Source organism: Spermophilus citellus, assembly GCF_964194105.1.
Source record: "Spermophilus citellus genome assembly, chromosome: 2".
In the NCBI taxonomy this organism is placed as follows: domain Eukaryota; kingdom Metazoa; phylum Chordata; class Mammalia; order Rodentia; family Sciuridae; genus Spermophilus; species Spermophilus citellus.
Window position 1 is genome coordinate 189,334,940 of NC_138183.1, and position 24,024 is coordinate 189,358,963.

The following is a 24,024-nucleotide window of genomic DNA, read 5'->3' on the forward strand; positions in this document are numbered from 1 at the left end:
GGGTTAGGGATTCAGAGGAAGGATCACTGGAGAAAGTCATGTCGTGTTAGACAAATTCAGGGAGAAAACAAAGGGAGAATAGCCCTGGATCTGGATGCCTGGCTCTGTTAGAAGTAGCCAGTCCCCAAGGACACCACCCAAAGTAAGGGATGTTTATCATGAGCAGTCAGGTCCAGCTAAGACCCTCATTGACCTACACTCCAAAATACTACTGTGCCCCAATCGTTGTATGTAATTCAAAAAACACCATTCTGTAAAGTAAAATTTTGTTTTTTGAAAGGACCTAAAACCTACATGCCTGATAAAGTACCGTAGCCCTTATTCAACCTTTCTGATTCTCTCGCTGCATCTTGAAGGGTGTGCAGTGGCCCCTCTCAGTATGTGCACTGAACATGGCCAAAGCCAGGCCATCCCATCTGAACTGAGAAAGATTCTTTTTAATCAGAAAATGCTCCAGAGACTGAGAAGAGGACACCAATATTGAGATGCATTTTGAGGGCCAGGTGAATGACCAGGAATTGTAAATTAGCTTCCCAGGAGTAGAGAGTTCAAACTTTATTGTGCCCTAGACTTGAAAGAAATTGGTTATCAGTACCATGGAATAACAAAATTCAGGCTGGCTTAACAGGTGCCACCTATCTGGTAGTCATCTCTAATGCAAAAACAGACATAGTCACTAGTAATTAAAATAACAATTATGATTCTGAGCACCTCCTGGGTGCTCAATACTTAACAATGCAAGTGCAAACGACATGGCATTTGTGATTTCAGGTATTTCCCAACACACCAGCAAGGTGGCTATAGCATTTCCCATTGAACAGTTGAAGCAAACAAGGCTCAAAGGGCCAGGCAACCTGCCTAAGCTTCAGAAGCTGGACATCATAAAGCTAGACTTAAAACCCAGACTGATTTGATTTCAAAGCCCGTGCATTTCCCCACCCTGTGGCTAGCACAGTGCTGGGTCTCAGGGCTTCTACACAGTCCTAATTTTTCTTTCCTTTGTACCTGAGCCTAGTCTTTGAGACTGATTTCTAGAAACATGACCTCATTAGCGCTGCTCCTGTTCTGTTTCTTTTTCCTTGAGTTTTGCTGCAGATTTACAAACTAATCCTGCAACTCATTTGTATGTGGCTGCAGGAGGGAGACTGCAGGGCTCCTGAGAGAGGAGACAGTGTGGACACCGACCAGGAGTCAGGTCCACCAGGGTCTCCCCTGACCCTCCCAAGATGAGAGTGAGAGCTGCCGTAAAAATCCTATGGAGAGGGCTACTCTTTGAACTCTGGGATTGCTTTTTAAAGTCACGGACCTTCATATTTCTAGTTTGACTTAACAGGCCACCTCTGGCAAGCCTCACTGATAGCCTTTTTAAGAAAATACGTATTAGCACCTGATATAGGCACTTATCAGCAAGAGGTTTCTGCATTAGTAGCTGGGTGGGATGGATAGTTAGGCCAACCCCTGAGATTGAAAACTTGAGTAACCATCACCCGAAGCAGAGACATCATCCACCCAAGACTATTTTTTGGCTTGGATTCAAAAAGGCCAGGGACACATCTCAAGCTACCTGACAGAGAGGAAAGTGCTCACCACTGGCCGTGTCTTTGTTTTGCAGTCACAGCCCAGCGCATAAATACTACCTGACCACAGACCCCATGAGTGGGGCCGTCTTCCTTTCTGACACCAACAGCCGGCGGGTCTTCAAGATCAAGTCCACCATGGTGGTGAAGGACCTTGTCAAGAACTCCGAGGTGGTGGCAGGGACTGGGGACCAGTGCCTCCCCTTTGATGACTCTCGCTGTGGGGACGGAGGGAAGGCCACAGAAGCCACACTCACCAATCCCAGGGGTAAGGCCTTGCATTGAAATCACTCTCAGTAATGTTTATTGGGGCACTTCCATTTCCAGGAGACCTACATGTTTATCATTGCAAAAAATTCTTGGAAAATATCAATAAATATACAGAGGAAAGTTAGGATTGTGATAATTCTACCTACCATAAATATTCCCAGTTAATATTTCTTATCTGTTCTCTTTACCTTTTTTCTAAATGTTTGTATGTATATAATATTCACCAAAATCAAGTAAACAAGATGAGGTCACATTAAACAAACTATTTTTGTACCCTGCTTTTTCTCCCTAAATGATGTAGTAGGAGCTCTTTCCACGTCATTAAAGAGTCTTATGTGTCCTTATTTTTAATGGCTATATAGTATTCCTCCAAGTGGATGTCCCATCATGTATTTATCATGCTATTGGATACGCATGCTCTCTCATGTTATTATTACCAAAAGCACTAGTATGTCATCTTGGCATATGTTCATGAGCTATGGGGCGATTAACTGTAGGTTTCAATTTGGAATCCTTCCAAAAGCTAAACTTCTAAATGCTCAGTTTCAGTATTTGTCATTCACTTTTTGAACAAGTATGTACTGAGTGTGTAGAGCTCTGAGGTTGCATAGATAAGTTCTTTGTAACAGAATAAATAAGACTTGGCTGTGAAGCACTCTGATGTGGGAGAGAGCGAGAAGTGTTCCCTGAGATGGAGGAAGAACTGTGCATGGGGGATCAGAGCTGGGAGAGAGCGTGGACCCTGGGAGTCTTTTTAGAAGGGAAGCCATCATCATACAGACGTCCTGCAGTGGAGGGTTGTCTGTGGTGCCAGCCCCACGGCCAGTGACTCCGTGTCTCAGCTGCAGGGTCCTCATCAATAGAGTGGGGGTAACGATACCATCTGTGTAGACTTCCTAGGAATGGTCTAAGGGCCAAAATCAATGTATTTCACATGGTATTCTGTAAAAACATCATGAATGATTATATTAGAAGGCCAGGGTTCAAATCAAAGCAGTAGACTCATGAAATCATGCATCCAAATCTAGGTTTTGTCATCTAGTAGCTGTGTGACTTTGGGCAAGTTGCCTAATCTCTCTGAACCTCATTTTCCTCATTTATGTAATGAAGATATACTACAGTACATATTAAATATATACATATAGTATATAGTACACATATATATAGTACAGATATATAAATATATATATATATAGTACAGATTAAATATCATCAGAAATATAAATGCTTAGCACAGCAGCATCGGGCACATAGTAAACATTGCATAAATGGTGACTCCTATAACTATTGTTATATTGTATTACAATGCATTATGTCACCTCCCATGGTATACCCTCATAGCATATTATCTCTACCACATGGCTGGAGTGCTCGTGGTAACTGTGGGGTAAATATTGTGTCATCAATAGTTAATTTCCCTCTTAATTATGATTTGCTGTATGAATAAGCAGTGAGGAGGGGAGTGAGCACCGACCTTGCTCTTGAGGACCCTGCCTTACGGTTCCTCTCTGCTACTCACTGACTCTGGGACCTCCTCTTCTGGACCTCAGTTTCCCCGATAGTCCAGGAGAGGTTAGCCTAATGATCCATCGGCCTCCCTCTGCTACGACACTCTGCTCTCTGAGAATTCAAAGTTTGTTCTTGAGATTTCTGTTCTGCGCAGGTGTCCCTCAGCGGCCCTGCACACTCGCACTCCCTCCCCTTCACACAGATGGAGTGGCAGCGCAATTGCCCAAAAGCCTGCAATTAACCCAGATAAAAATGACAGAGAGTGCCACAATATGCAGACACTTTGCAGTAGGGAGGAGAAAAGATGTCCATCTATTTAGCACAACAAAAAGAGGGGGAAATGAAGTCATTAATCAGGGGACAGATCACTTCGATTAGCCTGTGCAGCCAACTTTGTAAACAAGAAACCCAATTGTTCATGAAACGCTCATCAGTCCTGGCAGATGGAAGAGAAAGACAGGACAGAGCCAGGAAGACAAGAAAACTCCTGTCTTGGTACTTAAAAAGAATGAAATTGATTTGCATTCTAGGCAGGGCCCAGGAAAGGCTCCCAGCCTCGAGGCGGCCTGGTCCTCTGTGTGAAACCCTCTCTGATTGCCCAGCCTCAGGGGGCATGGAAGCCACACCAGTGCTCCAGGGGCCATTCCTCAGAGCTGGGCCATCCCAGCCCACCTGCTGGCCAAGGAAGAGACACAGGGGCCCAGAGCAAGTGCCACAAAACCTACAGAGTGCTGGGTGTTTCTCATAATCCTGATAGCCACTAATAATTATTGATGGCTAACTATTGCAAGTCAGATGTTGGTATCCTCATTTTATTAATGAGAAACCAAGACTTAGAAGGGATGGAGTTTGCTGAGGTTAACACAGTTGGGAAGTCTCACAGCCCAAGCGTCTCCACCTCAGCCAACCTCGTCTGACCCTTTCTTCCCCTGCCTGCCTCTAAGAAAATCAAGCAGAAGTGACAAGTTCTCCTCAGGCCTGTCATTTTCTGGGCTTCCCCGTCTAGACCAGGCTCCTCTCAGGCGCAAATTTTGCCCGTCATCCCTGAGCGTCAATGGTGTGGTAGAGGAATGTCTGACAGGCCATTCTGGGCCTGGGGTGAGAATCAGAATCACCCACGATCAAATTTAAAGAGTGCATTGGTCACAGGCACAATCACCCCCTGAACTAGTATTTCCAAGAGGGAGGTCAAAAGGTGTGTGTTGAGAATGCTCCAGGTGATTCTGATGCACATCACTGGCTAAAAAATACTGAGTGCGTATCATGACCACCAAGGTGTTTGCCAAGATCAGAGAGGTGCTCAGGTACACTTGAGATCTGGAGCAGGTCCCCCAAGCGATTCTCACACACATTCAAAAAAGAAATACAGACTTACAACAATACCTTGGTTTGACAGATGAGGAAACAAGTGCAGGGATGTCCAGTGGCTTGCCCAAGATCACACGGGCTGGGCCAGGGAGAAAGTCAACCAAGTGTCAGTCTAGGGATGAAACAGATGATATTGAGTAATCCTGGCTCCTCTCTTCGATGTGCTATCCTTAGATGTTAAATTCAACAATATTCTCTATGCAAACCCATAGGATTCTTTTCAGACTATGCTTTTGCAGTGACAAATGTTTTAGTCAGCTTTTTTGCTGCTGTGACTAAAGGATCTGATCAGTACAATTGTAGAGAAGAGGTTTATTCAAGGGCTCAAAGTTTCAGAGGTCTCCATCCATAGATAGCAGCCTCCATTCCTGGAGGCTCAAGGTGAGGCAGAACATCATGGCAAAGTGTGTAGCAGAAGGAAGCAGCTCACCTGGTAATCAGGAAGCAGAGAGAGACCCCACTTGCCAGATACAAATATATACCCCAAACCATGCCCCCAGTGAGGCACTTCCTCCAGATACACCCAACCTGCCTCTAGTTACCACTCAGTTAATCCCATCAGGGATCGATTCACTGATTAGGTTAAGGCTATAACCCAATCATTTCTCCTCCAAACCTTGCATTGTCTCACGTGAACTTTTAGGGGACACCTCATATCCAAACCATAACAACCAATGAAATTAAAATAATAAGGATAGAAAAACTTAAAGAACTATCTTAAAAGAAAAGAAAATTTATTACCAAAAAAGTAAAATAAAATACAAAAAAGTGGACTTGAGAAGTCAGTTAATTTAAATAATACACAGTGTAGTGAAAAATACCCCCTTACCACTACCTCTAGTGCTTCAAAACCCCTAGAAGTTATGAGTCCAGTTTTTGTGGGTGACTGAGGTGATAAATAAAAATCTCTGGAGGCAGCAAAGCAGGACCAGAGCCCAAGAGGACCTGAGAACCTGGGTTCCATCCCAGTTTCAAACAAAGCACACAGTTTCTGCACCTCCATCTGTTTGTCTTTAGAAGAGAACCCATGGGCTGTGGGCGTGGCTCTAGTATGCACAAGGCCCTGGGTTCCATCTCCAGCACCACACAAAAGGGAGGGGGCTGAGTGTCGTAGGAGGATCTGAGGAGACCAGGCTGCCGAGGTGCTTTCTGTCTCCTTTTAGCTCTGATGCTGATTTCCTGTTTTGGCTTCTCCATCCAGGCATTACAGTGGACAAGTTTGGGCTGATTTACTTTGTGGATGGCACCATGATCAGACGCATTGATCAGAATGGGATCATATCCACCCTGCTGGGCTCCAATGACCTCACATCAGCTCGGCCCCTCAGCTGTGATTCTGTCATGGATATTTCTCAGGTGAGAAGATTTTTGTCTACTAGAACCCTGGGCCCCTGAGCTCATCCTCTCATCCACCACCCAGCCACCCTGTTGGCCCTTCATCTTTGCACCAGACAAGCCTTTAAAGGATACCCACTTGTACAGGCCTTTGATAAGCACCAAGGATGCAGAGATGACACTGACCCTGCCCCACTCGCCTCCCAGAGGCTGTGGGAGGTCATCAAGAAGGTAACAAGTGTGTGGGCGTGGCAGAAGTTCTGGGAAATCTGCCCAAGGCCAGCAGAGGAGGACGGACAGAGCTTTAAACATGTTAATTTAAATCCACAGCCTCCTGAACTTCCTCTTTGGTAACACATACAGGTACTTGCATATTATCTATTCTTTTTCTAGGTCATAAACTTCATGAAGCAGGAATTCTGTCTTTTCTTAATCAGGTGGCTAGTACACATTGAAGAACAGCCCATATGTGTTGGTTGATTGAGTGAGTGAGTGAGTGAATCCTGGCTTTGCCACTCACTAGCTCAGTAACTTTGGGCAGGTTTTTGAAGTCTTCTGAGCCCTATTTTTCATCTGAGAAATGGAAAACACTGCCATGGGCCCGGCAGAATTGCCTCGAGAACACACACAACAATGCCGGTGAACTTCCTAGTGCTGCTCAACACTTCAGAGGTGGAATAAACTGAATTTCTAAGGTCCGCTTACACAGGAGGTGACATTTACTCCAGGTTTTAAAGACTGAATAGGGGTTTTTCTAGGTAGCAAAAAAAGAAAAGGAGACATTTCACAGAAAGGGGACAGGATGCACAAAGGCACAAAGATGTTAATGAGACTGATATGTTCAAAAACATTGGGAAATTGAACGCCAGAGCTCAAGTGCTTGGAAGGAAGAGGTTGAAACAGGAAGCATGGTCTGGGGCCAATAGGAAAGGACCTTGCCACATCAGGCCAGAGAGTTCAGACCTTGGCAGGTGGGCACCAGGATCCCAGGATAGACTCAGTAGAGACACATGTGACTAGCAATCCAGCATGACATTAGGGTAGCCTACAGTGACTTGGCAAGTGACCCTTTATTGCTAGGTCCTCGGGCTGGGCTTGGCCTGTGCCATCTTGTCAACGTTACCAGAACCTAGGAAATCAGGAGGCTGACTGTGGCACTTGCTCCCAGCCCCACTCGTCACACCCGCCTGTTCCTGACACGTGTGGCTTCCCCAGGGCCCCATAACTGCTGCTGGCGGTCCCAGCACTGTGCCACGTGCCAGTCGGATGCTAGTGCGGTTTCCCTCTGCGCCAACTACTGTGATTGCTGCGCTCCAGAATGGAATCTGTTCTCTGCCACTAGTCTTTGCAATTTGGCAGGCTTCCCCTCGCTGGCTCGAGAGTTTCCCTCTCCAGTCTGTGAGCAAGCTGGAATCACCCACCAGGAAGCAGCCACGGCCTAAGGATGTGCATACAAGTATTTTCAGTTCTCACAACGGGCCCTCAACCAGCCAGCGCAGGGTGCTGAACATTTTCAATCCACACATTGGAAAATTGTTTAACTTTAGATAGAGACACTGCCAAGCAGTCAGAGCAAAGGCTTGGAAGACAACTGGCATGTATTGGATGGGGGAAAAAATGAAAACCCACACTTAGATTCTGAAATCCTAGACTAAAAATTTCTTTACTGCTGGCCCTTACTACCTCTGTCTGAATCTAAGCATGGATTTTTTTTTTTTTTTTTTTTTTACAAAACTCCAGTGCAGGCATATATTTTGACATACACATATGGGCAGCGGGTACTGGCTTTCATTCTCAGAGCTTCCTCTGTTACCAATACCCAGCTACTTGGCTGTCCCATCAGGAATAGGGAGGGAAGCCAAAGACAGAACACAGCTAGGAGGCAAGGGTACAAAGGGGAGAACCCAGAAACCTGGACCAACGTAGGAGGAGACAAAGACCAGGTCCAAGATGAGAAAAAGGGATGGGAGGGAGGCATCGAGTAGAGAGGGGGCAGATTACATGCCTGTAATCCCAGCAACTTGGGAGACTGAGGCAATAGAATCATGAGTTCAAAGCCAGCCTCAGCAATTTTGTGAAACCCTAAGCAACTCAGTGAGACCCTGTCTCTAAGTAAAATATAAAAAGGACTGGGGATGTGGCTCAGTGGTTAAGTGCCTCTGCTTTCAATTCCTGGTACAAATAAAAAGAAAGAAAGAAAGCTGGATATTAATATAGCCAGGTATGGCCACCCCAGACAGAGCATCACTTTCTACCTAGGAACCAAATGAGCACTCTCTATGTGCTGGGTTCTTTTCTATTGAGATTAGAGAGCTAAGCATGGCTTCTCTTTTCTCACGTAGCCATCACAGTAATCCTGTAGGGAAGATATTAGAGATAAGGAAACTGAGACCTGGTGAAATAAAAGGTGTTATTTATGCAGAGCCCTATACTAGATTTCATCAGAGATGTGAAATGAATTTTTTAAATAAAATCATGTAAGTAAATGCCTAGTACAGTGCCTGGCAGCTGCCAATAGGGTGTCAATATTAGGTTCCTTTAAAATCCACAAAAGAACTTCCATGTACATTGCCTCAGCCGATTCCCACAACAACCCTATGCAATATTTATTACCCCTTTTGCTATGGGGTGAGAAGGTCAGTGTCTAGGAAACTTGAGTAAGATGACGCTTCTGGTGACTGTGGAATTGGAGTCGAAGTGAGGTGTCCTGCCCTCCATCCCTTGCTGGGTCTGTGCCATTTGCTGGCCATTCATTCACTCATGTGACAGTCATTTCTGCAAGCACATCACTCTTTAACAAGGCAGTCAGCCCAGAGAGCCTCAGTGAAACAGAGAATACTCAGGAAGACAGGGTGGAGGGGATGCCCCTCCCCGACACGACTCTTAAGCTAGGAGCTGGAGGACCTCCAAAGGCATGAGGTCTGCTCCCTCTGTTTTGGTGGTGGGAAATCAAGCCAAAGGCAGAATCATCCCTGATCAGAGGTGAGACCAGATTGGCTTACATACAGTGTGGCCCAGAACCATCATGCCAGCTACGTGACAGAGCAGCTCTGAGAGCAATGCCTTCTCCACCCCCGGGTGCCCCTGTGTATGCAGCAGCTTTCGACAACGTGCTTGCTGTTCATTTCTTCTGGTTTCCTCTCTCCTTTCCCTCTACTGATTCCCTCTTCCCCCCCTCCCACCCACCCACTCATCAAGACGCTATCTTTTCATCATAATGACAGGCAGAAAGGTCTCGAAAGCAGGTCCCCAAGGTGCCCCAGGACCAGAGGGCATAAAATATTTAGCAGCCAGTGTTGACAAGAAATGGGTTTTAGAAAATTGAAAATTCTCCTGTCACTTTAGAGCAAACTATGTTCTTGATGCAGCCGAAAGCTGGCACCACTGTGCTCCAGAGAGCACTGGGGAGCATGAGTGGCAGTCTAGGCCACAGCTCTGCAGGGTCTGCAGCGCCCTCGCTCTGTGCAGACAGCCAGGCACTGGGGTCGGGGGTGAGGAGACAAGACCCGAAGACAGACTGCTCTGAAGAACCGAGAAAGGGCTCACCCTTCCTGAGAATGGCCCTGAGCTAAGGGGACAGATGAAGGTGGCCTCGCCTAGACATAATTTATTGGGGTTTCATTCTACCTAGGCAAACAATCACATGCACCTTACAAGAAATTTGAAAAGTTTAAAATCACCAAGAATATTAAAATGGCCTTTTATCCTAGTATGGTTAATGTTTTGAGATATATCCGTCAAGCTTTTAATCTCCTCTCTATCCATAATCGATCTAATTTATGGTTACGTTTCCTCCTAATTGGAATCACACTGTGCTTACAATTCTGTGACCTGTTCTTTCTCCTTAACACATAGCAAACATTTCCCCCTGTCATTACATATCCATCTATAATGTCACTTATAATGATTACACATAGTATTCTTATTTATGAGTGAACTAAGTATGCTATAATTTATTTAGCCAATCAATTGTTGGGCATAACTCCAGTTTTCGCCCTTGTTAAAACTGGGTCTGATGAAAATGCTTGTAGACAATGGTATACAAGAGAAAATTCCTGGGACATTTTTTCTTAAATTCTTATAAATTCTTATAAATTTCTTATCTAAATTATTATATTAGTTAGAGTGGACTCTATATTAGTTAGAGTGGACTCCATAAGGGACCAAAGAGCAAGGGTTTATAGGGGCTCAGGAGCCCTAAGTTGAATAGTCTTTAGTTAGGGCCCAAAAATCAGCAGAAGGAAACACTCATCAACACTTCCAACCCTGTGTGGTGTGGCTGGACCTCTTGAAGGCACAACTAGTGAAGTGCCAGTAGTTCCCAGTGTGATCTATCCAACAATCCATGCCCCATGTCCTTTGAGTAAAGCTCTCCTCACCTTAAACCCTGAAGGTTGCAACCTCTTAGGTTCCCACTTAAAGACTTACCAGTCAGGCTCAGAAGAAGCTCAGAATGGGGCCCCAGACCTGTGAACCCCTAAATCCTACTGCCAACTCCATTAATCCTTTCCAGGAGGACCAGTTCTCAAAGGTATTAGAAACCATTATGTAGAGCAGGGCTTCCTAAACTTCAGTGGGCACAGAAATCACCCAGGGATTTTGCTTAAATGCAGACACTGATTCAATAGGTTTGGGGCAATTCTGACCAGCTCCCAGATGATACCAATGCTGTTTGTCTGATTATCACCCAATATAAGAGGCAGGAATCCAGTTGTGTTTCCCAACTCCCAATTAGAATCACCCAGGAAGCTTGAAATAATGTCAATGTCCAAACCCCACCCAGGGAACTGACTCAGGGTGGGATATGAATACCACTGTTTTCTAAAACATCCCCAGAATATTTGAATATAGGGTCAGATTTGAGAACCACTGGCCTATAACTATGTCTGACAGAGCCATGGTTATTCTGACTATTATTTGAGAAATCATCTTTTGTACACGTATCATATCAGCCATTCATGAAGTCTCTTCTAAACCTCTGAACAAGTCCTACTTAGCCTCTAGACTTCATCTGCCTTCCCCTCCCACCCCCATATCACTGTTTGAGCACTCTGCACAATTATTATTTCTGTTTTTCCAGATGTGACTATTGAGGCTCAGAGAGGCACAGTAACTTGCCCAAGGTCATAAGTGGTAGAACTAGGATCTGAACCCAGGCCTGTCTGACTCCAAAGTCCATATTCTCACTGGCTACTTTCTGTTGTTATCCCCTCTTCAGGTTTTGTCAGTCCTGACAGAGACCATCAATGTCTCAGTGACATGGTTTTCCTGTGCTCAGGGGGCTAAAACTCCTTTTTTGATAGTAGGCTCTGTAAGGATTGGCCAAGACTATATATAAAGGTGCTTCGAATGCTGTTATGGGTTTTAAGGGGGTGTGGGATGATTAGTGGGGGGCATCCTGCCAATCATTTGAGTGTTCATGTCTCCATTGTCAGGTTCGCCTGGAGTGGCCCACAGACTTAGCCATCAACCCGATGGACAACTCTCTTTATGTCCTTGACAACAATGTAGTCCTGCAAATCTCTGAAAACCACCAGGTACGCATTGTCGCCGGGAGGCCCATGCACTGCCAGGTTCCCGGCATCGACCACTTCCTGCTGAGCAAGGTGGCCGTCCATGCAACCCTGGAGTCAGCCACTGCTTTGGCTGTTTCACACAATGGGGTCCTATATATTGCTGAGACTGATGAGAAAAAGATCAACCGCATCAGGCAGGTCACCACTAGTGGAGAGATCTCCCTAGTTGCTGGAGCCCCCAGTGGCTGTGACTGTAAAAATGATGCCAACTGTGATTGCTTCTCTGGAGACGATGGTTACGCCAAGGATGCAAAGCTGAACACCCCGTCTTCCTTGGCTGTGTGTGCTGATGGGGAGCTCTATGTGGCCGACCTTGGGAATATTCGAATTCGGTTCATCAGGAAGAACAAGCCTTTCCTCAACACCCAGAACATGTATGAGCTGTCCTCCCCCATCGACCAGGAGCTCTACCTGTTTGATACCAGTGGCAAGCATCTGTATACCCAAAGCCTGCCCACAGGAGACTACCTGTACAACTTCACCTACACTGGGGATGGTGACGTCACTCTCATCACAGACAACAACGGCAACATGGTTAACGTACGCCGAGATTCTACTGGGATGCCTCTCTGGTTGGTGGTCCCAGATGGCCAGGTATACTGGGTGACCATGGGTACCAACAGTGCACTCAAAAGTGTGACCACACAAGGACACGAGCTGGCCATGATGACATACCATGGCAACTCTGGCCTTCTGGCGACCAAAAGCAATGAAAATGGATGGACAACCTTTTATGAGTAAGTATCCAGCTGCGGCCATTTGATGGCTGTTTCATTAGGTGTATTGCAGATTAGAGATGAATGATGGAGTGTTCATTCTTGAATGTATTTCATTTTTAATTCAGGACTTGGGATGCAAACCATTACCTTTAATATGCTCTCATGTTCATATTCTAGATGATTTCTCCTGAGAAGGAAATTTGTGTAGTGGAGAAGCTACAAGCTTTGGAATCAGAGGATTTGGGCTTCCATCCTAGCTGCACCATGGATTTCATTTTTCTAGGCCTTAGTTCTACATCTATAAAGATGATATAGATGAAAAGTCCTTGATAAACTGCTAGCCTCCCCAGATGACCACTGTTCAGAAACATGGTAGTGGGAGAAAGAATAATTCCATGTAGGTGAATTTTTTGCATAATTGGAGCTCACATCTTTAAGTGAAAAAAAAAATTTTTTTTTCAATTTTTACCATTTTAGATGACCTTGTTATGAGGTGCATTACCTGCCTCCTTTCTGAAACACGTGACACAGATCTAACATAACCTTTCTTTTTATGAGTCAGGGCTGTTAATAAGGAGGAACAACAATGGCATATTATGCTGTTGTAGGAAAGAGCTTCTGTGGGGAGACAAGGATGCAGAACCCTTTGCCCTGCCTGAAGTGATGCTCAACTACTCTTTTCTTGGCCCCTCCGTGGGGAGTTACTGTATCCCCATTTGTTTTCAGTCACAGTGCTCACCTCATCTAGCTACATCCCTGCTTCCCCCCATACAGGGCTTCTTAAGTGGTGTGGTCAGAGAAGCAGAAGTTCAGCTTATTACAATCCCAGCCAAAATTAAATAGACGTTATGAAGTGTTTCCCTATGAGGTATTTTAATGAAGGGATTTTGTAACATCTCTTTTTCTACTTAGATTTTTTTTAAGCTTTTATTTGTTTTTTCCCCAAGATGTTAGCATGTTCCAGAGAACTGAGACTGCTGAAGGTGTCCCCATTAGACATGTGTGCGGGGGATGGGGAAGGACCTAGTCTTGTTGACCATCAACAATGGGCCAGGAACTGCATTGTCATTGCAGTCTCCCTTCACAGCAGCTGGGATTTGGGCAGATATTATCTGCTTTATGGAAGTAAAAGCTGAGGCTTGGACAAGCCCATTTGCCTGCTGTTACATAGTGAGAACACGACAGAACAGGGATCGCAGCCCAAGTCTGTCTGAGGCCAAAGCTCTTGGTCTTTCATTTCTGCCCTGCTGCCCTCCCCCACTCCACCCCCCTTAAGTTTGTTAATCCCAAATGCACTTGAATCCTTGAACCCTACATTCTTCTCAAAGTGGATCAGGCATCAGTTTCTCACAATCTTGAAACTCAAAGGAAAAGGACCTATAATTGATTTTTAAATATAACTTACACCAAAAAAATGTCACAGCAGTTTGTACAAAGTTCACTAACTAAATTCCTTTCTCCAAACAAGGACCTTGCTAATTGCAAAGAAAAGACAAAGATCCAGGAAAACAGCAATTATCTTGATTAACTCATTGAAATGGAAATACGCTAAATAATTCAATTTTCCCCATTGCCCATGGAAATCTCATACATTATTTAGCCAATACAGGGATTTCTTTGTCAGAGCAAGTCTGTACACTTAATTAGTTCCCAAGGTCACTCCCTCAGATCCCAAACTGAATGCCTGCACGTCACTGCCACTGTTACTCTCCACCACCCTGAAATCTAAAACCATTTCCTACACCTCTACCAGACAGGGTCCCTTCCTCTCTTTCCCTGATGAAATCTACAGCCATGTTTGATATTTTAGGAAGAAGGAAAAGTTATTACAATTGCTTTTTATAAAATAGCATTTGAAATTCCAAAGAATCCACTTTATAGGAGTACACAAGAAAAACACTGATCCTTCTTGACACAAACCAGAAGTGGAAGATAAAAGCCATACAAATAAAAAAAAAAAAAGAAAGAAAACTCACTTTTTTTGAGATCCCTCTGTGTGCCAGGCTCTTTCCCATTTCATAGCATCTGTGAGATGGTAAACCCTAAGCCTGATACAGATAAATTACCTTGGGTCTCATGGTAGATCATTTTTCAGAGAGCAGGAAATTATCGTCCACATTTTTACATATGAATATGCTAAAGCACAGAGAGATTGAGGAACAAGCTTAAAAATCACATAGTGGGTGTAGAGTACAACTGAAACACAAGTCCATGTTCCTCCAACTGCACTGGCCTGGTTCACCTGTGTTCTTTGTGACTTATTGGTATAATAGAGATCTAAGTAGTGTCTATTCTATAAGAATAGCCTGAGATTCAAAATTTCCGTGAGATAAAATATGAAAAGCTCCATAAAATGATGGTGGCTGCCATTATTATTATTATTATTATTTCAAGCAATATGTGGCAGTAGCAGTAATTATAGAAATGTTATTTGGACATGAAACATATTAGCCAGGAACAGTTTGTAAGTAAACTAATCAGAGGAACAGACCAAAGTTTTAATAGGAGTAGGAATCAAAAGAGCAGACTCAAATGTCGAGTAGAACATATTAAGGTGTGAACTAGGAAAGAGGTCAGATCCCTGAGGATATCCTAAATGGGCTGGAAAATGGCATGCTGAGTGGGCCAAGTAAAGTGTATCAGTTCTGGGAACAAAGCAAGGGAGCCAGGCACCTATCTTCCCTGAACATTAGCCATGTGACTCAGGCAGGCTAGCTGGCCTCCAGGCCCATGTCTCAACCAAACAAAAAGAATCCCTACCTTACCCCATTTATGGGCCATTTTGAGGATCAAAAACTAAATTAATACTGAGAGGAAAAAATACTTTGCAAGCTATTAAGCTTTCTAGAAGTAAAGGTATACAGTTGTTTATTGTTGTGGTGTTTCTTTTTCTTTTTTTTTTCTATTTATTTATTTATTTATTTATTTATTTATTTTAATTAGGTATATCTGACAGCAGAATGCATTTCAATTCATTGTACACAATTGCAGCACAACTTTACATTTCTATGGTTGTACATAATGTAGCATCACACCATATTGTGTTGTGGTGTTTCTTAACAAGGATTTGAACAGGTTTTACCAATGAACCATTTGCTCTAGTGAAATTTCTCCTTTTAGCTCCATGAGGCACCTTAGTGGATTCAAATCCAAATGTTCTAAAAAATTTTTTTTAAAAATCCATCCAGGCCTGCCTGTGACATGGGCTATTACTGAAACAAGTTTAAGTTGGCTTTATCCATCTTCCTAGCAGATTAAATAATACATCTAACATAAACATCACACACTTTAGAGCAACTTGGAGTTCACAGCTCTGGAGATTCAAGGTTACTTTCCTTCCCTGAGCCTACAGGTCTGCTGGTAAAAACTTCCAAGGAGTCTGCAATAGGGACCTCATCTCTAGGGGGGGCCATCAATGCTGTCAGACTTGGCATATGGTCAGAAAACATTTGGTGGCTAAGAAAATGTCCAGTAGCATGAGGCTCCTTCCAAAATTAAGGGCTGGAGATGTAGCTCAGTGGTAGAGTGCTTTCCTAGCCTATGTGAGGCTCCAGATTCAATCCCCAGCACCACAAAATAAGTAAATAAACAAAATTGACTTCCTGGGTGGGCATGAAAAACCAACTTCCCTAAATTTTAGAGCAGAAAGTGACTATGGTCTCCCATAATGCCTGATGACAGCTCCTGTTATAGGTATGTTCCCTTTAGCTACTGTGAGAACCTTACTAATTTATCTCTGTGTCAAGCTTAGGGCTTGCCAACTTGAAAATGATTCACTAAATATTTTATAAATGAAACATAAATTCAAGAGGGAAGGGAGATAAAGAAAGGGAGGAAAATATGCTGTAGTGAGAAGAATGCGGGATTCAAATCCCAGCTCTGACATTATCAGTATTCCTGGAAGGACACAGAATTCAACTCAAAGAGTTCAAATCAACAGATTGGGCTTCTTTTTGAATATTTATTTATTTATTAGGTGTAGATGGACACAACACAATGCCTTTATTTTTATGTGGTGCTGAGGACTGAACCCAGGTCCCGCCCATGCTAGGTGAGCTCTCTACCGATGAGCCACAATTCCAGCTTGGGGGGATATGAGAGCTAGAAAGAGCATCATTCCCAACCTTATAATGAAAGTAAGCCTGACAACAGGCAAATTCATGGATTTTCCTTGAACTCCTCAGAGGTAATAGAGCAACAGACTAGCCCAGATCCAAGGAGGGGCAAACACCTGCAGAAAAAGACAGGATGTGAGCTTAGCTTCCCTGGGGTGGATGCAACTGGAACTAGTAGGAGGAGCTCACTAGGATGGCCACCTTATTTCTGAAGGCCAACTGTGTATGAGCAAGAGAGTATCAAGCCCTGGGAACTGAAATGGAAGGAGTCCACATTCTCTTCAGGATTTTTCTGCCCCCCAGCCACCACCACCACCAGTAGATTGAAGAAAGATTTCGGAAAGAGACCTTTTTGCTAGACCTGGGGAGGGGTGGAGCAACCGCTGAGGAGAAGAGCACAAATAGCTGCCTGCTCCACCCAGACCCCTATCACCCCGCATCCCCTGAGGAGCAAAAGCCTTCACCTGTGAAGAGAGAGCCAGTCACTCTCCCACTTAGACACAGGGGGAGACCCATCAGCTGAATGAAAGAAGAAAAGCAGAAAAAGTATGTAGTGCAGGAGAAGAGCAGGAATCTGTAAGAGCCCCAAACTGCTGCCTGAGAAGGGATGGGAGCACTGAGGTGGGGACAGTCCCCAGGGTCAGGGGCACACATACTAAGGCTGAGTCCTCCTCAGGACAATAGAGCACTCGCCCACCACCACCTCCTACTGATTAAAAAGCTGAAAGCAACAGTGCAGAGTAAAGCATTGCTGCAAAAAGAATGGAAAGCGGGTAGAGCATGGAAGGAGACCCTCTGATTTGTGGCACAAAGGACCTAATGCTGAGGATGGAGTGGAAATTGAGGCCAAGAGAAAAACAGTTGGCAGACCAGTTTCTCACCCTAAGCACAAAAAAATTGCTAAAAGAACTTAAAGACTATGATGCACTGAGGCAACGACAGAAACCAGGAACTTCCAAGCTAGCCCCAATCCTAACTAGATTAACTCACAACCCCTCCCTGAAGTCCTAGCAGAAGGAAACTCATTTCCAAACACAAGCCATCAATCTCGGTCTCTACCATGCCACACGAGGTGTCACATTTTCAACTGAACACATGTAGGAGAAGAAAAAGCAAAAAGGAATCATTAGAGCCATATTCTGATATGACACAGATGTTGAAACCATTGTTCACAGAATTTAAAATAACTGTAATTGTATCAAAAGCTCTTGTGAAAAAAGGTGAACAGTTTCCAAGATCAGATGGATGATTTCAGCAAGAAGATAGAAACCCTAAGAAAGAATCAGATAGAAATGCTAGAAATGAGAAACACAACTACAGAGATGAAGAATGCCTTTGATGGGCTCCTTGCTCCTGATGACACAGCATGACACAGCTGAGGAAGAAAGACAGGCCAGTAGAAATTACCCAAATGAAAACATAGGAGAAAAAGAGAGCAAAAGAATACTTCAAACCCTGTGGGACAACATCAAATGATCTAGTACACACATAACTAGAATTCTAGGAGAGGAGTTGAAAAACAGGCAGAGGAATATTTGAGGAAATAATGGCCAAGAATTATTCATAATTAATAATGAACCACAGATCCAAAAAGCTCAAAAAATACCAAGTAGAATAAATACACACACACACACACTCACACTTTTCTAAACATATCATATTCAAACTGTTGAATGCAAAAGAAAAAGAGAAACTCTTGAAAACATCCAGAAAGAAAGAACAAACAAAAATTACAGCAGACTTCTCATCAGAAAACACACACACTAGAAGACAGAGTTCAGAAAGAAAAAAAATGTCCACTCAGATATGATATGCAACATCGATGAGAGACAGACCTGCACTGGAAGGATGGACTACACCTTTCAAATGAAAATATGTTTTAGAAGTACAGACAGAGATAAAGGGACCAAGAAAAGATGCTGAGGCACCCAAGCACTAAAAACACAACAGCCATTACCAAGCCTCAGGCTGAAGGTCAAGGTTGGGGGCAGGGGGCAGGTAGAATATTGTTGCTGAAGCCCCGTGGGAAGGAGAAAGCACCTGGTAGAAGCTGTTAGCATAGATGGACATAGCTATTCCTGGAAATATGGCAGTGAAGGAGAGAAGAGGAAAAGCTGGTTCTGACCTCCAGTGTCTTATCAGTGCTGGCCATAGACTTAGCTTAAGCAGACTCTAGCCAGCCCAGGTACTCAGTGATGCAGTGTGCAGGGTCAGCCTCTCTGGGCACAGAGAAGGGCAGAGAATGGATGGGGGAGGGCATGCAGAATAACCAACATAGAGACTGAGTGGCTCTGCAACATGTTAGACATAAGGATCAGAGCCAATCCTGGATCCCAGGTAAACCTGAACCCAACATACTTTCCAGCACATGTTGAGCCTCAGTGCTACATCAGTGAGAGACAGACCTACACTGGGAGGGCGGACTACATCTTGGGAATCCTGAAGGCTAGAATTCATTGTTAGGACTACATTTTATAAGAAATAGTGAGTACAAGTTTTTACTGCAGAAGCCAGTAAGTGCCCTGGCTCTGACCTGATTTTAGAGTGGACAATGATGTTGTGATGCCATTCATTACAGTGACCGAGGCCAAGGGAACTATAGGAGTGCATGGACCGTGAACTCTAATTATTCACAGATGACACAGTGTCCGTTCCCCTTGTTGGTGTTGATGCTGGTGTTTGGAACAGTCACAGATGAAAGTCGTAATACTCAGATCTTTTTTTCTAAACAAAAAGTTAAAATCATCAACAGTTTAGTATCAGAGAGGAAATTTGGCATTTTCCTCGCTAGCTGCACATAGTAAGTGGCTCGGGATGAAGTATCAAGTGTGAAGAAGAAGGCCTTACAGTGTGTGAAGATACCCTTTAGCAGTCCTCTTCTGAAAGCCAAGTTCACAGCAACTCGATGAATCTTTTATGTGTTTTCTTTCACTGTGCTCTAGAGATGCTTTGGGAAAATGGAGTGAAGAAAAGTCAGTGGAATGAAATAATGGAAAGCCAATCATTAGGCCATCTCTATCCTCCCTCCAAGAGGGGGCCTGGCATCAACTGCAGCGGTAGCCAAGTGAAGCATCTTGAAGGGAAAACTGTCAGTCTTCTTGACCCACTTGGGACTTCCAAACAGAATTTTTTCCTTAACACAGTGATGAATACAAAGGTTTTGATTTGAAACAGCATCATTTTTATGGAAAGCTTGATGAAAGAACACACTCTTGAAGGTCAAATAGACCTGACTTTGAATCTATATTCTTTCACTAGCTGTATCCTTTTAAGCAAGTTACTTATCTTCTCTGAGTCTAATCATCACCATTTGTGAAATGACAATAATAATCCCTACCTCGAGATGATTACAAGCATGATGCTTGGTACCTAAAAGATACTCTGAATCTTTGTGAACTTTCGCTTCCTCACACAGGGAATGGAGAGAGTAGTAAACTCTTAGTTGCTTTCAATCCAGGTCTTGAATAATCAACAATAGTACCTACCATCTTCCTATGTATTTATTCACTCAATAAATATTACTGAGTACCTTCTATATGCTGGGTAATTGTCTAGGCACTGAGAATATAGACAAGGTCCCTATCCCCATGGAGCTTATCTTCCAGTAGGAGGAGACAGATAACAAGTAACTAAACAAGATAATAAGTACAATGAGGACAATATAGTAAGATAACATGATAGAGATGGGGGACCTGTCTATTTCAGAAATGGTAGTCAGGGAAGGCCCCATTTGAACTGAAACTTGAATGGTGGAACTGGCCGCACCTGTATGGAAGAGCATTCCCTGCAAAGGGACAGTCAGTGTAAGTACCTATAGCATAGATTGAGCTTGGCATATTTGGGGAACAGCATCAGGGGCAGTGAATCACAGAGGTACAGAAGAATAAAGGTCACGGGGAAGTCAAAAGGAGAGGCTGTAAGGAGTCAAGTCATTCACATTGTTAAACACATGTCTAGCACTCAAAGTTCTGGATACAATAGTAACCAGTTGAAGTGCCTGCTTCAGGGAGTGGACATTCCAATGAGGACAGTCCCCTGGGGTCCTGAAGGCCCTGGTAAGAAATTTACATACATTTTAAATATGTTACCTCTTTTGGTCTTCTCTGCATCTCTATGAGCTAGATGTTATTATCCTCATATATAGAAGAAGAAACAAAAGGCTCACTGAGGTTATGCTGCATTATGTAATCTGCCCAAAATGTGGTAATCTGTGGTGGAGGTTTGAGGCAGGTGGGAAACAGAACTGCACACTCATCCTCCAGAGTCACATTGCTAGCAAGTGTGGAGCCAGGATTCAAGACCTAGACTGTCTGGCTCCAAAGACTTCATGCCAGCCATTCCTTCCATTTCTCATGGAGAGAAAGAAAACTTGTCAATGCTTTTTGGGTTCCCATAATTAAAGCCATGATGGTCATAAACAAGCCATTGTCCAGATGTCACCCAATCATAGGACTAGGACTTTAGGCAACCACTCAGAGTCTGGAGTACACAGAACTCCCCCTTCCAGGCCCCTGCACCTGTTTGAGCAGCTTTGCAGCAGAGCAGAAAGGGTTCTGCAGGAGCAACCCTCAGGGCAAAGGTGTTCAGGGTCTGTAGAATGGGCAGCTCCAATTCTTCCCATGCAGAGTCAGAAGAAATTGCTCTGATGGGATAATCATAGGTATTGATCAAGCAGCAGAGAGATCCAGTGGCATTTCTCAAACTTTGAAAGGTAGTGAAATGAATGAATAGGAGAGAAAGTTTTATAAATTGGTTGTTCTATTTGATGTTCATTTAATTAAGACATTCAGTCCTTCTAATGGAAAATGCAAGGAGTGGAAATTACGGGTTTTGGGCTGTCTCATATAAAATGAAAACCAGATCTTGAAGGAATGGGGCCTTTTCGCTGTATCTTCTTCAGGCTCAATTTAATTATGCATTACAGGATACCTTCAATAATAATTACAGTTGTCTGCCTTGATACAAAACCTCTTTCTTTCTTGGAGACTAAAACTCTGGGGAGATACCTAGGGAGAGGGCCAAAGTATCTTTTATCAAGAGCAGCTTCTTCCATGTGTGCCTTCAGCAGATGTTTATCAGGTGTCTACCATGTCCAGTTTCTGTCATGTCATGCAGCAGGTAGAGTGTGAATAAGTCATGGCCTGTCCTCTCCTACAGAGCAGGAATGAGGCCTTGCATGTTCAATCCTGCATTACTTGAGTTGCTCAGCCAGCATCCCCCGCCTGTCTTCCCTATGCCTGACTCAATTCTGCTGAAGCAGGGATGAACTGGGAGTAGGTCCTCCTGGGTCACAGTGCTGACAGGTGGCAGAATCCAAGTGGTGTGACACCAGATTCCCAGCCTAGTAATCGAACTCCATAAACCTCTCCTGACCTTGACAACTCACAATCCCAAGAGGGAAATGCCTTGTACATCAGCATCCCAGCACAAGAGAAGCATCCTAGGAAAAGCAGGTCACTTTTATATGCACCTCACAGTACTCCTGGGTGGTAGGCAGGGCTGGGGTATCCTCTCTACTATGTGAATTGGGAAAGGAAAACTCAGAATGGTAAATCATCTTCCTCCAGTTAGATGTCAACAGGTGACCAAGACTTGAGCAAGGAGAGGAGGGAAACAGAGGACTGTATCTGACTGAAAAGGAAAGCAGAACACACAAAACCAAGGCATGAGGTAGAACATTCCAGCTATAGCACCGTCATATTTTTGTTACTCAGTGCTACCCTTTGGTTTCCAGGTATGACAGCTTTGGCCGTCTGACAAATGTGACCTTCCCTACGGGCCAGGTGAGCAGTTTTCGAAGTGACACAGACAGCTCGGTGCATGTCCAGGTAGAGACCTCCAGCAAGGACGATGTCACCATAACCACCAACCTGTCTGCCTCAGGTGCCTTTTACACACTGCTGCAAGGTAAGCCAAGCAAGTCCGGGAGCCTTTGGGACACAGGGGGCCTTTGAGAGAAGATCCCTTCGTCAGAAGAATGAGGCTAGAAATGCTGCTTCAGGAGCCGCCCAAGAACAGGAAAGAATTATGATTTGTTTCTCTCCCTATTGCCACCTTATTTGCAAAACACACAAACCGGAGTCCTGTAAATTCTCTCCCAGAAGCTTCAGAGTAATATTTCATTGTCCCATCCCATTATCATCAGAACAAGAGGGAGAGAATCCATTAGCTGCTAATCCAGGTGACCTCACCATTCTGCTATCTTAATGGCTTTCAGATTAAAAGACTTACACTCACTCTGATGCAGGCTAGGACAAAGGACAAGAATAATTACATCTAATTATGAAGGGGATTTAGTCATGGAGAAGTCCTTCCTGAAGCCCATGTGAGGTTTGTACCTCTGCTAGGATTCCATAGAAAAGAGGCTTCTTCTCTGCATCTGTCAGATCCTCCCTGAGACAGATTGGTCTTTTAGTTTCAGGCAAATCTCATGGTGGGACTCTGTTGTTAGTTGTCTTGCCTCAACTGTTCTCATGGGATGTGGTGGCCCAGGGTGGGCTTGAAGCTTTATTGGATTTTGTAAGCATGAAAGGAAAAAAATAATAATCCCTAAAGAGCCCTGCCTCTTTCCCACCCTCTGATAGCTCTTTCTTACCCCCAAAGGCTTTGCCACAAAGCAGTAGAAGGAGCTTTGGGCTGAAAATCAGGCCAAGTTCTAGTTCTGACTCTGCCACTATATCACCCATCATATTCCTCAGTTTTAATCTCCAGGAAAAGAAAGCAAGTTGAAGCTGTTGAGTGATGTGAGGCAGGACAGGGGTTGGGGGGAACCTGGGGCCCCTGTGCCCACTGTGCCAAATCCCACCACGTGAACTGGAAGGAGTCAATCTTCTCTGAGCCTCAGTTTCTGGGTGTGGAAAATGGAGCTGCATTTTAATACCTGCCTCATTGGCTGCTCAGATGATCTCTTTAGACGATATTTGTAAAGTAACTAGCATGGGCTAGGCACAGAGTATTGGCTCAGTAAGTAATTGTTGGGTTAATTGAGTAATTAATTAATTAGCAAGTAGCTTGAGTTACCATAAAAGAATAAATGTATATTTGTATAACAGCTTTTATTCGAAAAGGTAGTCCTTCACTTTTCAAAGAGATAGAGGAAAAATAGTGATACTCAGAGAGAGAAAGCAAGCCCTGGCATTTCTTCCCCACCTTTAATAGTGGGTTGAGACACCCCGAGAATTTATCCCCTGGCAGGGTTACTGCCAGCAGAAGGTACCAGCTCACAACCAGCCAGGGTCATGCCTGACCCAGAGTGGCAGGGCCAATGAGTACTCCAGACATGGTCCTTCAAGTCTGTTTTCTTCCCAGTGGCCAAGAATTGTATCGTCCATCCACTGCATCTTGCTACACCTACTTTGAGCATTTTCTTCCCCAAAGATTAAATCAGCCTTTTTATATTTAGGCAACTTTTAAAAATTCAAAAGTGCCATATCCCACAATTTTAAAATGTACTATCATTTTAATAGTAGTTTTTCAGGCAAGGGATAAAAAGGACACACTGCTTAAAATACATAGCTGGACTGTAAGACACATTCCAATTTCAGAACATTGAGAT

The 24,024-nt window shown here is 44.0% G+C and overlaps 1 protein-coding gene across 1 annotated transcript in view; it reads left to right on the forward strand.

The window, feature by feature from the left end:
* TENM4 (teneurin transmembrane protein 4) overlaps window positions 1-24,024 on the forward strand; it is a 710,670-nt gene that overhangs the window by 662,525 nt on the left and 24,121 nt on the right. Inside the window, exons 24-27 of the mRNA XM_081282209.1 lie at window positions 1,613-1,845; window positions 5,926-6,080; window positions 11,495-12,372; window positions 22,204-22,376. Of these exons, the coding sequence (XP_081138335.1) occupies window positions 1,613-1,845; window positions 5,926-6,080; window positions 11,495-12,372; window positions 22,204-22,376 (1,439 nt within the window). The remainder of the gene's footprint in view (window positions 1-1,612; window positions 1,846-5,925; window positions 6,081-11,494; window positions 12,373-22,203; window positions 22,377-24,024) is intronic.